Here is a 14,729-nt window from a genome sequence, read left to right as displayed (position 1 = left end):
CTCTCGGAATTCCAGATCTATAGATGTCCCTATTAGAGAACAACTTATAAAGGGGCCCATTGGAATGCCATAAGTCATACCAGAAAGAAATGGAGGCACCGTTCCCAATTTTCCATTTGAAGTTTAGCTGAAAGTTGTGGCGAAGATCCAGTATTTTCTTCCATGTCCACGAACAGAGTGTCGGCTTGGAGGAAACCCAGAAATTTATGTTCTTCAGAAAGTTGGAATGGATCCACTTACACCAAAGAGACTCTTTATCAGAGAAGAGTATCCATATATGTTTGAGCATGAATGCTGTGTTACAGTCTGCGAGTCTTCTAATTCCTAATCCCCCTTCTACTTTAGGGAGGCACACGATATTCCAAGGAACCTTCGCCCCACCCATGCCCATGTCTGGTCCTTTCCATAGGAATTGCCGAAGAACCATCTCGATCTTTGATAGGACAGACTTAGGGAGAGTGAAGACATTTGCCCAATAAACCTGGGTTGCATGGAGTACTGACTTGATGAGTTGTAAGCGTCCAGCAAACGATAGGAAACGTTGAGACCAAGAACGGGCTTTAGCCGTTATTGTGTTCACTAAGTAGCAACAATCAGCCTTATAAAGTCTAGAGGCAATAACAGGAACTCCAAGGTATCTAAATGGCAGCATACCTTGAGCGAATCCAAAGCAATTGAGAATCTGGTTGTGAAGTTCCTCTGACCCACCCGATAAGAAAATCTCACTTTTGCTTTCGTTTGGCTTGAGGCCGGTCCAATCGGAAAATGTACCTAAGCCGTCCTTCAGAAGAGTGACGGAGGCCATGTTTGCCTCAGAAAAAAGAAGGACATCATTAGCAAAGAAGAGATGGCTAAGTCTAGTGGCCTTGCATCTCCAGAAAAATTTAAAGGGAGCAGTCCGAGTTTGAGCATCAAGGATGCCCGAGAACACTTCCATTACAAGGGTAAATAGATAAAGGGAGAGGGGATCCCCACGACGGATGCCTCGGCCACTAGCAAAATAACCATGCATCTCTCCATTAATAGCTACAGAGAATTTTGGCGTAGTGACACAAGCCATAATCATATTGACCATATGTGGAGGGAAACAAAATGCCTGGAGGAGTAATTCCAGAAAATCCCAATCAAGGGTATCATAAGCCTTACGAAAATCCACCTTGATAGCATATTTCGGTAGGTAAGGTTGATGGTGAAAGCCTGCAAATAATTCTTGGGCCAGCATGATATTATCAGTAATCATTCTCTTCTTGACAAAGGCGTTCTGAGAGTGATTGATTAGAGAAGGCAAGACTAAAGAGATTCTGTTTGCCAATATCTTGGATATGCATTTGTAGATTGTGTTACAACACGCTATGGGCCGAAAATCTTTCATAGATGAGGCATTGGGAGATTTCGGCACAAGTGTGAGGATTGTAGAGTTTAGTTCTCTTAGCAATGACCCGGACCGAAAGAAATCCCTGACTGCGGAGTTAACAGAGGGGCCTACAATATCCCAGTTAGATTTGAAAAAATCCACATTGAAGCCATCAGGACCCGGGGCCTTTCCTTTGGCTAGGGAAAACATGGAATTCTTGATCTCAATATCTGTTACCTGCCGGGATAAAAGAAGGTTCTGGTTATCATCCAACACATGTTGAAGCATTGGACGAATGGTCGAGACATCCGGCCGAATGGTAGTAGTGTCAACAGCAAGAAGGGTCTCAAAATAAGAGACTATATGTTGCTGAATGAGGGCCGGTTCCCGAATGATAGCACCAGCATTGTCAGAGATTGATAATATACGATTTTGAAGATGTCTCTTATTGATAAAGTGATGGAAATATTTAGTGTTGCTGTCCCCTTCAGTCAACCATCTAATCCTAGATTTCTGCTTGAAGAAGCATTCTTCCTGAAGACGAAGAGCCGAGAACACTCGGGATTGTTCCCTTTCTAGTCGTGCCAGGGCCATATTAGAAGGTCAGTAACAAGAAGATATTGCGTAGAGGTAAGAGCTAACCTGGCCTAGGCAGTGCGAGTCGAATACCGGAGAAAGAATCCCGATTGAGAAGTTTAAGCCTCGCTTTCAACATTTTGAGTTTACTACATAACACAAACATAGGAGAACCCTACCACCCGCCTGGGTGGCGCTGCTGGAGCGCGCACTCTTCCTCTCGCAAAAGGTTGAGTGTTCGAATCCCGGGTGCCGCAGGGTGACTTAACCGGTGCACGTGTGTGGTGGCTAGCACGTGTCGCCCCCAGGGTTTACCTCTCGGCTGTCGGCCGTGCGGGGGTTCCCTGGGTCATTAAAAAAAAAAAAAAACAAACAAACATAGGAGAACCCAAGATGGTCGAGTCCCAAACCTGGGTAACAGTACTCTCAAAGGATGGGTGTGTCATCCAAAAGTTGAAGAACTTGAATGGTTTTTTTTACGGTTGGTGAGGCATAACCCGAACAATCATAGGAGTATGATCAGAAATTCCAGGAGCAAGAAATGAAGCCTTGGAGAAGGAGAAGTCACTACTCCATTGTTCATTAATAAGGACCCTGTCAATTTTCCTTTGTTTGCGATTAACAGAAGCAGAGTTCGACCAAGTAAAACGATGACCGACAAACCTGAGGTCATCAAGGCCGGCTTGGTCAAGGCAATCCCCAAGTTCATTAAAAGCCGGGATCCAAGAGTTTGAGCTTCCGGTTCTATCATAAGGATGACGGATGGCATTAAAATCTCCAACAACCAGCCAAGGGTGAGACGCAAAAATAGAGCTGGAATGAATCAGATCAGCCCAAAGGGATCGGCGATTCACAAAAGTGTGTTCTCCATATATAATCGATATAAAGCAAGTCTTATTCAAGGCCTGCAAATTAATCTGACCATGAATGGCCTGGGAAGACATGGACAGAACCTGCATTTGTACTTCTTACGGATTCCAGCCTACCCATATTCTACCCCGAGGGGAGAATTCGTAGTTCGAAGACCATTCCCAACCCGGCGACAGCACGGAAGAGGTAGATTCAAAAAGGGACTGATTGATCTTGGTCTCGAGAATCCCTATACAAGAGAGGTTATTTGATCTAACAAAAGATCTAATTTCAGCTTTCTTGAGGGGGTCATTAAGGCCCCTAATATTCCATATTCCAAAAAACATGAACACATAACGGAAGAGCGATTACCGTTTTTTCTTGCCACCCTTTTTCCTAGCTTTAGGGTTGGCAAACTTGGCTGCTGGAGAGGAGCTAACCTTATTGGGGATCACTAACGGATCAGGGGAAGGGTCTCGAATGGCAAGTAAACGAACTGGCTCCGAGATCTTATCCTTAGAGTGCTCCATATCTCGCGGACGAGTATAAGGCAGGACAGGGGAGCCTTCCTCGGAAGAGCTACCAATGCTGCTGGTTTTGTCGTCCTCACTATCATCTTCGTCAGATGAAGATCGAGAAGCAAAAGGAGAGGTAGCAGGAGCAGGCAAAGTCTGGTCGCCCAAATCATCCGTAGAATGATTAAGCCGAGTGGGGTGGGAAGGCAACTTGGCCAGATTATCCTGATGCAACACAGAATGACGTTTCTGGACTACTTCCCATTTGTCACCAGAAGGGATAGGAGAGTCATCAGTAGCGCCCCCTGTACTAGGGTCCTTGCGAATAGGAATCGGCAAGGCTATCGGAGGAGCACAATTGTGGCCGAAAGTGCCACACTTCGCACAAGTCAGAGGTCGCCATTCATATTCAACTTTGACAGACCAGGCTTCATTATTGAGAAAGACTTCAATAGACTCTAACATGGGCTGTGAGGCTTTGATTTCGATACATACCCTGGCATATGATATCATCCGCATCCGCTCAGTTTGCATATCAACGTGGAGTGGTTTGCCAAGAGCACTGGCAATAGCACTTATTCCTGGGGCAGACCAAAGAGCAAGAGGAATGTCCCTCAATTTAACCAAGACGGGGAGAGATATATGCTGGATTTTCTGCAGCTTCAAAGCCGGGTGCCATTGCTGCAATATCATGGGCACCCGAAGGATGGTGATTGGCCCCCCCATCCAGTATCTTCCGCCGAAAGGAGTCATCTGGAATGTGGAAGAAGTAGAAGCCTTCAGCAGTTGCCAGAACATCATAGAAATGAGGTCCCCAGACATTTTTTACTACAGATTCAGTCAGTTTGAATGGCAATTTCTTACCAACGTAATAGCCCACTATGCATTCACTCCATTTTGGGTCAGCTTTCTCAAGAATATCTTCCGAAATGTGCACACTTGGTCTCCCATCAACAACTGTGGGGGGGATGTATGACAGAGAGAACCCCTTCTCAGCTGATTTAACTACAGCTACCCAAGAGCGCTGTTCTGAGTTTAGAACCGATTCCTGAATGGGTTTTTTCCCAGCTGTTGGCCCATGGCTACGGCTCTGTCTAGGCTGAACAGAATCAATATGAGGCAGGGTGGACGATTGTCTTTGCAGGCTTCGTCCACGAGAAGCATTCCGCTGGGATTGCGGGTCCAATTCAGCAGGATTCACCACGTCTATAAAAGAAGGTGCGCTATTATGTGTTACGACTTGTACAGGGGTAGTGGGTCGTGGGTTGGCTTTGGAAGGGCCAGCCTTGTCAGTAGAGGCATTCCCAAGGGATTCCCTCACCAGCTTATCTTGCTTAGCTTGTTTAGCTTTGTTCAAGGCACCAGGCGGCTTCAATAGAGGAAGCGCCGAACGGGACTTATCATGCTTAGCCATGGATTACGTTAATCCAAACCAGCCATATCAGAAATAAGGACCTGGTGACACTATCCTTCAATTTCCAGAGGAAACGAACCAGCAAAACACCATAAGCGCAACAAATCCAATCGGGTGTATAGTATCATCAAACGAGCAACCCAGATCTGCTCAACACGCCCAGAGAGAGCACCAAACGAAGAATCCAAAGAGGATGTTTGGGAGGAGCATCTTGCAACCCTAGCCTCCAATTTTCAGGAGAATCGGACCAGCAAAACACCCAAAATCACAGACGATTCAACCGGGTGAACAGTAATTCGGGAACCAGAAACGAGAGAGAATTTGGGCATCTGCAATGAACAGTACCCGGGGGTGAGTGAAAAGTTTAAATTTCAATGTTGGAATGTTGCAAATTACCAATTAGTGAGAATTTCTACATTTTTCCACAACTAGTCCCTTGAAGTACTTCCTTGGAAGATTTTTATCATTTTCTCTCGACACCACAATAATTTTGTTAACTGCACATAAAATTTTCCTATATTAAAAAACCTTCTGGCCGTTATCAAGTTCTTATTTTTTATTATTATATATGATATGAACTCAAAACTTTGATTTTTTGTTGTTTGAAAATGGGTAGATTCAACCTTACCAAAAAAAAAAAAATGGGTAGATTCAATGATTCATAACGCAATTCGACGGGTAATTCATATTTGAACTCACATTCTGATCTTATATAGATGAAGATATTCATGGAAATTGTCTTAATGTTGAGTCTAAAATACGCGGAATTTCGCAATGTTTACATGTGTTGTTAGGGTATGTTTATTTCATCGAAAAGATAATTTCTAAAAATGAGGATAATATAAAACCCTAGTTTCCCATGACTGATATGCAAAGCCCCTGCCACCGTCACGGCTATTGCTCCGCCAAACGCAAGAAATGTTCTTGCTGTTCAGAGATCCTAGCTTTGATCGCATGGCGGCCGATCTTAGGAATAGAGTAAAGGCAACTATTTCTTTTACACAATCATTCGTTGATCTCCATCTGTGATGCTCCAGGGGCCTACACGATGCATCCTCACGGAGTGGCTGACGTTCTATCCTCCTAAAGGAAAGTTGAAATTGCTATGTATAGTTTTGATGTATCGAGTTCATGTTCTAATCTGATGCAACTCCATGGTTGATGAATGGTACCGGAGGCTTCTTTTTATATGTCATTCTCTTCATTTCACTTTCGGGCATGCCTCATAATTTAAGGTTAACTATGACACTGCCTTATTGAGATTATTAAAGTACATCCTCCTTAAATCTAGTTAGGGGTATTAATTTTCGACACGGCATGGTTCTATTCAATTTGATCTTAGACAATTAAGTAAAAAAATTCTGTTTTTGACTCTAACCACTTCTTTTCAATTAGAAAGTTGGCTAGAATCATTAATAACCAATTATCAATAGTAAAGAATGATAATTTCCTAATACGACATTTTGATTTTTTTTTCATGATTCATTGGTCAAGCAAATTTCAAAATCAATTTTAGGCAAACTTCAATTTCATTCAACTTTGGAGAAAACCGTAATTTTTCAGTGGTTTGATTCGGGTTTCAAGTATAAAATGGAACCGGCCCAAATTGTTTACTATGGTCTCTAAATTATCGATAAATGTTCAATTTAGTAATTGGATTATATGAAAATGTATAATATTGTCCTTTTATTAATTCAAGTTAACGAAATCTATTTGGACGGTGGACCAAAAAAAAAGTTACACGTGAATTGTCTTTGTAAGATATTCATTTCAAATCTGAATATAATAATCTATGTCATCAAATAACGGTAAATATTTAATATAATTTTTATCTAAAAGATGGATAAAATGATGGATATATTAATTCGTTATTTTTAAAAATTCAACTCAATAAATAATAATCTACGTCATCAAATTAACGTCCAATTTATAATTTGAGAAAATAAAAGGATTATATATATTTTAATAATGATATTTAATAAATTAAAAGTTGGGGGCCTTATTAGCGTTATTTTCCCCTTATAAAGAAACAGTAAGCCTTATACATTTTCATTGATCCCGAAAACGATCAGCTCCTGCTGTCGCGCAAACAAAACAGAAGTCAGTGGCGCCTCGCCTCCGACGAGCGACGACGCAGACTCCGCCGCGAACGCCGACGAGCTCCCCCCGGCCTCCGCGAGGCCGCGGTTCTCAGCATCTATTCGAAGCGCCTCTAATCGACTGCGAAGCTCCAGAGGGGGTAGATTAAGCGAGTCTTGTTGTTGGTCGACGTGCTCGGCAGTGGACGGCGACGTGCCGAGGCTGTTGCTCCGAGCGCGAAGCGCGTAGATCCGCGGCGGAAAGATCCGCTCGTCCTGTCCGATCCTTCAGGAAGTTGCTGCTCGACTCGCGACGCCGTGCGTCTGCCTGGAAGTTCTTGTCGAACAGCTGTTCGATGACAATTATGGAAGTGAAAATAGAAATTTGAAGGTTACAAACAAATGATGATGCGACTGATGCGACGCTAATCCTCCTGAGTTCGCTTCAGTTCAGGTTTTTGAGATGGCTGATGATCGGAGTAGTCTCTCTCATACTTTCAAGTACTTACTGGGTCAGTGCCGCATCCCTTGATCTTTTTCTCTTCTAATCTCTTCTCAATTTGGTAGCTTTTGATGTGTTGTTTGATCGGATTTTGGTAGTTTTGTGCGTTTTTCTTTTGCTGAGCAAGTTGATTTCTTTCTCTTGGTTTTCCCAATGGTGGAAATCAGCTACGCAGTTTTTGGCCAGGGGAATGCCTTTTCTGTTCAATACGTGGATAGTGCGGCATCTCACTGCAGATGATTACGCGGTACTCGAATGGTCCTGGCCTTTTCTTTTTTTTTTCCTTTCTTAATTGTTGAAATGTTCACTGATGCTGCATTATCAGGTGTTGTTTATTAGCCGGTAAAAATTTGGACTTGCAGTCGTTTAGTATATGCACACTTTTAGTTTGCCTTCCGGCATCATGGAATGGGAAATTAGTGTTCGCGGGAGTTTCTTGCAGGCTAACTATTCTTCATTCTTCTAGAATGTCTGAGTTTGCATATAAGCGAGAGACCCTGTTATGACGTATGAAGGTGGAATTTTAGCGGTTAATCCTTATCCCCTGATGCTGGGTCTCTCTAATCTCGCATCCTGTACTATCTGTGATGTATTCCGATATTACATAGATTAAGTCTTTCATCTGTTATGTTATGTCATGTTATGATCTTCTGCTTTGTGTCTCTGTAGATTAGACTGAAATTTCTGTGTCATTATTAATGCAGCTCTACGCGGTAAAATTTCATCTGTTCATCACCTGTGTGTTGTTCCTCAGTCGGGAGGGATTTCGTCGAGCATGCATGCGAGCTGACATTCAATGGTGCTTCTCCTTGCTCTTTCATGTATGCATATTGGTGACAGTTGTGCTGTTAGACTTTCTATCATTCTGACGTCGTGTATATACTAATTTTTTTTTGGTCGAAGCATATATACTAACTGGCGCTTGAATGAGTTGGCACTATTGGATCTGTGTTCAAGTTTAGTGTTTACTTGCTAAGTTATGTCTATGTTTGTATATTGTAGGGGAGACAGCATCAGTAAATAAGCAAACTTCTTCTGGTTAGGTGTTTTGGATCTATTGAAAAATAACGAATGCCACCTAGTGCTATCTATTGTTATATCCTTTGAAAAATTCCCATGTCAGATTCACATATTTAATGGCCATTTACAATTGTCAATCAAGTTTTCTCTTGTTTGCTGGTCTAGTGACTGGAGCTAGTTTTATATAGTTCCATCTCTTGTCGGACTTTTGGAGGCTGCTGTTTAGTTTGTCTTTGCTACCTGTGTTTTCATAAGTTTGTGCTCAATCAAAACCTTTATAGCTTTCTCCGGGTCCATTGTTACCTGTATCTAATCCTCTATATATCCAAAGAAAAAGAAGTCAGCTGTTGGTGTGTGGTAGTAGTACACATGAACTAATATCTGGAATTTATGTAGGTAACAAGTCAAAAAATGTAGACCTTGATGTTCATCTGCATTACTTTTAGGAGTTTGTGCTTTGTGGTTCTGTTTCCGACTCATAGGTTTTTTTGAAGTTATAGATAAATACTTACCATAATGTCTTGTGATGCTATAGCAATGGAGCTTCAGCAGGAGAAAATGTTATAAAGCTATTGAAAGTTGCTTGGATGACTATACCACTTGGACTAGCCATTACTGCTGCGGCCTGTTCTTTTATCTTCTGGTGGCAGGAACTAAGTTATTCTGACCCATATGCACAAGCCATTCTTATAAATGGTAACCTTCCATCCTTATCAGACTTTGAGTAGTAAGTTTGCAGATTGTTTGTAAGTGGTTTGCAAATTGAACTCATTGTGTTTGGTTCTAAGTGGCACCTCTGAATAGCACTTTAACCTTCTGCATAACATGTGCAGAACCTGTTATAATATTTCCTTAAAGCATCCTTTGGTTGTTCTGCTCTTTTGGCTTGCTGATTTAGAATATTGTGGCCTTAGATTGGATAACACTTGCTTAAGTAGTTAACCAGCTCAGTTGTTTTCCACCTTTATTAGTGAATAAGTGGATAAAAGTAGCTTAATACTTTGACAAAACACCATTCGATTGAAACTAATGACAAACTGTCACCAAACCATCTTTCACTACTTCTCAATTCTCCTTTAAGAAAGCCAAAGTAAACCCATCTGAACCGAGTGCTTTATCCCTATTACTACGCATAATAGCATTCTTGATATCTTCTTCAAAAGCTAGCTCAAGACTCGATGCCATGTCTTCACTAATGCGCTCAAAAGACAAGTCCTTGGGACGAGGACGAGCGTCACAAGTCTATAGTAGTTCCCAATATCCTCCTTTAGCAGATTAATGTCTTCAAAAGTATTCCTATCAATTTCCATTCTATTCAAAATTGCATCGCCTATGAACCCTAGCCATTCTGTGGAAAGTATCTTGTATTACGATCCCTCTGCCTTAGTCAAAGGCTTCAAGACTTTTGCTTCCACATGATTTCTTCCAATCAGATCACATCAGCAAGACGCTTTTTCAGAAGTATTTGTTCTAATCTCTTGTTTTCTTTTCGTCGTATGTACTTTTCTGGTAATCTAATGCATTAAACAGTTCTCACCATGACAATATTTGGCTATGCAGGTTTTGCATGTATGTTGGAACTTTTGGCTGAGCCTTTTTATATCCTCTCCCAGGACCTGCTCCTGCTCAAATTACAGTTATTGGTGGAGACAGCAGCAACATTTTTACTTTGCTTAACAGTGTATATACTCATTGTTAAGCAAACTAACATGGTAAAGTTTCTGGCTACTAGTTATGAAAACTCTTATACAAGAAATAGAAGATATCTACCTTGCTGTTGGGCTGGTTGGTTCTGCTTGTTATGCTACTTAGTATACTTCAGTTTGTGAATTCTTGTGTCTTCTGCCTATCCTACATCTTCAATGTGGATAGTTGGTCCAAACGTTTAATTTTCAAGATGCTTTGCTGTTGAAATACCCCATTTGATCGATGAGTTTAATGAGCAGTTATTTACATATTACATTCTGGTTTGATCAACTCTGCAATATAAAAATCAGATAGGGAGGTTGATCCAAATTTAAGTTGTGCCTTTTCTCCGTTGGATTTAGCAAATGGTAATGTGGATTTCAGTATGTGGACATAACAGTGGATTCTCAGTATATCACAATAATTGTTGCTTGTCCTTTACTCAAAGGAGCCGTTTTAAATGATTCTGCAGGAAAAGGGGATTGTATTTGCATTGTCACAAGTTGCATATGGAGCTTGCTTCTTCTTTGGTTACTGCGGTTTTTACCTTTTCTCAAGTTCATTCAAGAGTTCTGATCTTTTTCCTTTCAGGTATAAATCCATTTCTGTCCATGTTACTCTCATACCAGATACAATTTGGTTTGCCTTCATATATTCTGCTTTGCTCCTCTTCTGTCTTCTTATGCTGTGAAGATAATTTAGCTGGAACTTATGCTTTTGCAGAGTGAGCGGTATGGCACACTTTGATTGTCAGCTTGCCAATATGTCCATGATATTCACTTTTCAGTCATTTCGAAAGTTGATCCTTCAAGAAGGAGAAAAGATGGTTCTTGTATGGTTTGATACACCATATAATCAAGCTGTATATGGCCTAGTAGACAAACTAGGTAAGGCTTTTGGTACATTGTTCTTGTGTATAGTTAGTAACCTTTCTACGCACTAGATGTTATGGATATGGTCATACTCTAATCGCATGAATTGGGCTTTTAACTTGCTTTTTCCTGTGCTTTATGTTTGAATGACTATCAGGGAGCCTCGTGGTGAGGCTGGTGTTCCTTCCCTTTGAAGAAAGTTCGTATACAGCATTTGCAAGGTCCGCATCAGGTTTATTTCTCTTTTTTTATTTGTCCTTTTTCTTTAGATGTAAAGATATCTATCTTATGTTGGTTCCATGTTTCTCTGTATAGTCATGACACCTTTTGGTTTTGCTCTAGCTGACTAGCTGAATAGCAATTCGTTTCTATAGAATCTGTGACTGAAATGGTCTTTTAAATTCCACGGGGTTTCAAATTTTGGTGAGAATATGAAGAAACACTGCCTCTGGGTAAATATAATTTGTCATGCCATGCAGAAAAAGAGCATGACTACATATCTGTCTGGCTATCTGTACTGTCAATCGACACTCGTTGCATCTGTTGCGATTTCACCTTGTGTTGATTAACACTTCATATTGAGGACAGTAAAGAATATTGATGTTGCTATTACGGGGAGATCTTTTGCTTCTGTTACAATCCAACATGACCAACCACCTAACAACCATGACCAAGGCTTTCCCTTTAATTGCGACATGGATCTTTTCCCCCATTTCCACTGTAATATCTGGTGTGTGTATTGAGATCTGGCATGACCAACCATGGAGGGAAGTTTTTCCTTCAAAACATAGCAACAATTGGGTGGATACAAGTTAATAGGAACTTCTTATTGGAAATCCATGGAAGTGGTGATTTGACATATGTGACCTTGCATGTTTCTGGCAAACTCGTAGAGACATATTTTAAGCTTTGTCTAAAGGTATCTTCCTGGAAGGCATGAATAGTACATTTGTCTGCACGTGCATGCATGCATGTTTGGATTGCTTTAGGCTTTATGGAACGCTCTCCCAAGCAAGTCATGCATAGTTTGGTGGTAAAACTACGTCTTTTTTATCTTTTCTGTATCATGAGGAATGATTGCTGACATGGTTCAAAAGTTTTCCAATCTATTTATTCTTGGAGTTATAGGCATAACTTGCACTCCAGTCATATGCTATTTCTTAATTGTCGTGTGTATATGCATCATCTACATTAGTTTCAACAACTTATTTATATTTTATATTTTTATGTCCTTACAGGACAAAGTTCAGACAGAAGTCAGAAGATAGGAAGAAGTCTTACAGAGGCCCTTAAACTTGTCATGTTGATAGGTATGTTTCACTTAGTTTAATTTGTTTTATTTGAGAATTTCTTATTCTCAACCCTCTGTTTCCACATTTAACATACAACTCTCAATATGGGCTGCTATGTAATGCTGTTTTATGTGCATGGCTGAGGAACCCCAGAAACATACAATCACTTAGCATTCTGAATGATAATTGCTTATCAATGTCTTCGCAGCTATGATTTCTATATCCTTTTGTAATTAGCATGTAATTTAATCTCCAGATCGTGCTTATTAAAGAGTGAAGCTGTTTAAAAGTTATTTCGTTCCATTTATCTGTATATTTATAGGCATGATCAAGAATTTCTTATTGCTTTATTATCTAATCTATGCGCAATGAAGCAGACACTGAAATGGGACTTGCATAATGCCCCTGGCCTTATTCTAAGTGGTTGAGTCTTTTACTTGACCTATATTTTGGCCGATCGAATAGATGCACAACAGTGTCTAACTAAAGTTATACACCTCTTAGCTTTGTTGTTATCTGCAATTTTCCTTTATTAAACATTAGACCTTAATTAAAGCAATGACACTTTTCTATTAGTCACTTGCTTTATGCTCCTTGATGAGTTAGGTAGACTGTTTTGGCATATCTTTTACTTGAATTCCAGTAGATGTTACGACCTAGTTGTCTTGTGCCTTCCTATTTTTTCTGTTACCAACAAAAGGTCATTGACTTGAAACTCAAACGTGATTTGCTGTACTATCACACATTTTTTCAACTTTAAGAGTGTCTGAGCAAGATAGTAATGAGGATTCAGGTTTTATAATATACCTATCATGTTCCTCACTAGACACAGCGTGAATGGAATACTATAACCAGTTTCATCTGTTAAAACCTGTGGCAATATCCTGTTTGAATATGCTCTCTCTCTCTCTCTCTCTCTCTCTCTCTCTCTCTCTCTCTCTCTCTCTCTCTCTCTCTCTCTCTCTCTCTCTCATGTTATCTATGATTACATGCCTTGTAGGTCTTATATTTATTGCTTTTGGCCCAAGTTACTCTTACTCCCTGATAAGGTTGTTATATGGTAAAAAATGGAGTGATGGAGACGCACCAACAGTCCTCCGCTACTACTGCATCTACATCTTTTTCTTGGCTATGAATGGTTAGTGATGTTTCTTCTTTAAATATGGATCTAAGATTTGCTGCTATTGCATATATAATCATTGTGAAGAGCAAGTGAAAATAATATGAGATGGCATTTAGGATAATTCCTTTGTGCTCATACTCCTCTCTCCTCTCCCTTTAGGTATTTTACTGCTAGCTTAGTTGAATGGGTCATGTTACCACAAAATTAGAGTACCAATTAATTGACGTTTCTACAACTTAATCACTCTATATTTGGTTCCCCGCGATTCGCCGTATAGATTAGGATGCTTCATAATCCTGAAATATTTTGTCAGCTTATATCGGAGCAGAAAGGAGATATCCAACTATATATTTGTTGATTATATAAGATCATGTCATATGGTGCAGTGTGATTTTCAACTAGCGATTGAAATATTTCATTTGGTCCTGTGGCAAACTGAAGTTCGTCGAAAAGCAAACTGTCTGACTCAGCCATCATGGAGATGCTTACATCACGTCTCTTCTGATTATGCATCAGGAACTTCGGAGGCATTTCTGCATGCAGTTGCGGATGAAAACCAGCTCAAACGCTCAAATGATATGTTGCTCGTGTTTGGAGTGATTGTCACTTGCCAAATAGCCACTTAACAGTAGATTCAACGACTAAATCGTGTAGCAATCACACAGAGTCAAAGATGTACATATTAATTTCTCCATTTACTAGATGCGATTCAAGTAGTAACTAAAACAGGCTTAAAAGACGGACTTAGATATTTAACATCGTAATGTAGAGAGAGACAAATGGAAAAACCAAAAAAATGAACATATGAACCTTTCATACCGAGCGCACAAAAAAGAAAAAGAAGGTTGAGCTGATCTATGCCAAAATCATCGCAAGACGTGGAATCACAAGTTTAAGAACATATTAATTTGAACATTCAATTTGAGTCGTGGTTAGAGCGAGTTCGAGTCCTCGAACAATCATCGGGACAGAAGTCACAGATCTACCGAAAGCGGCTCCTTTTTCGGCCAAATATTGCAACCAACTCGAGTGATTATGTGGTTGAATGAAAACAGAATCGACAAAGTAAGAAACAAACATGCTAACATATAAAGAGCACAGCATGATAGAGGTACGGGTCTGACAAAGGAACAAACAACACATGATAACATTTAAAGAGCACGGTACATGTACATATGCTAACATATAAAGAGCACAGCATGGTACAGACACGGGTTTGACAAAATAATAAACAAACATGCTAACATATAAAGAGCACAGCATGGTACAGGTACGGGTCTGAAATATTTAATGTTCTGCAGAGTACACGGGTTTGACAAAGTAAGAAACAAACATGTTAACATATAAAGAGCACAGCATGGTACATGTACGGGTCTGAAATATTTAATGTTCTGCAGAGGAATTGAGATGACAATGGCCGAGAGTTTTGCCATTCTCGGTCATCTGCT

At 40.3% G+C, this 14,729-nt stretch overlaps 1 protein-coding gene across 4 annotated transcripts; it reads left to right on the top strand.

Annotated features, from left to right (window-relative positions):
- Nucleotides 1-6,740: 6,740 nt before the first annotated feature.
- LOC130136818 (uncharacterized) lies at nucleotides 6,741-14,417 on the top strand. Of its 4 annotated transcripts, none has more exons than XM_056307189.1 (11): nucleotides 6,741-7,298; nucleotides 7,456-7,535; nucleotides 7,993-8,087; nucleotides 8,844-9,004; nucleotides 9,869-10,020; nucleotides 10,467-10,585; nucleotides 10,718-10,881; nucleotides 11,024-11,098; nucleotides 12,105-12,176; nucleotides 13,159-13,296; nucleotides 13,798-14,405. In XM_056307189.1, the coding sequence occupies exons 1-11, from the start codon at nucleotides 7,250-7,252 to the stop codon at nucleotides 13,905-13,907; spliced, it is 1,215 nt and encodes a 404-aa protein (XP_056163164.1). In that variant the 5' UTR covers nucleotides 6,741-7,249; the 3' UTR covers nucleotides 13,908-14,405. The 4 variants fall into 4 exon arrangements, with proteins under 4 accessions (XP_056163164.1, XP_056163172.1, XP_056163167.1 ...); XM_056307197.1 differs by having other exon boundaries at nucleotides 13,668-13,912; XM_056307192.1 differs by lacking the exon at nucleotides 7,456-7,535 and having other exon boundaries at nucleotides 13,798-14,404.
- Nucleotides 14,418-14,729: the final 312 nt, after the last annotated feature.

The sequence above is a fragment of the Syzygium oleosum genome, unplaced genomic scaffold (genome assembly GCF_021117445.2).
Source record: "Syzygium oleosum isolate NSW1041296 unplaced genomic scaffold, Sole_v2.1 Sole_v2.02, whole genome shotgun sequence".
Taxonomy (NCBI): Eukaryota; Viridiplantae; Streptophyta; class Magnoliopsida; order Myrtales; family Myrtaceae; genus Syzygium; species Syzygium oleosum.
Note: the sequence above shows the minus strand (reverse complement) of the source record. Positions and strands in the feature narration are given on the sequence as shown.

Coding starts and splice junctions, on each gene's coding strand:
- LOC130136818 (XM_056307189.1), top strand. CDS start 7,250: ATGGCTGATGATCGGAGTAGTCTCTCTCATACTTTCAAGTACTTACTG. Junction 10,586..10,717: donor TCTGATCTTTTTCCTTTCAG/GTATAAATCCAT, acceptor ATGCTTTTGCAG/AGTGAGCGGTATGGCACACT. Junction 12,177..13,158: donor TAAACTTGTCATGTTGATAG/GTATGTTTCACT, acceptor CATGCCTTGTAG/GTCTTATATTTATTGCTTTT.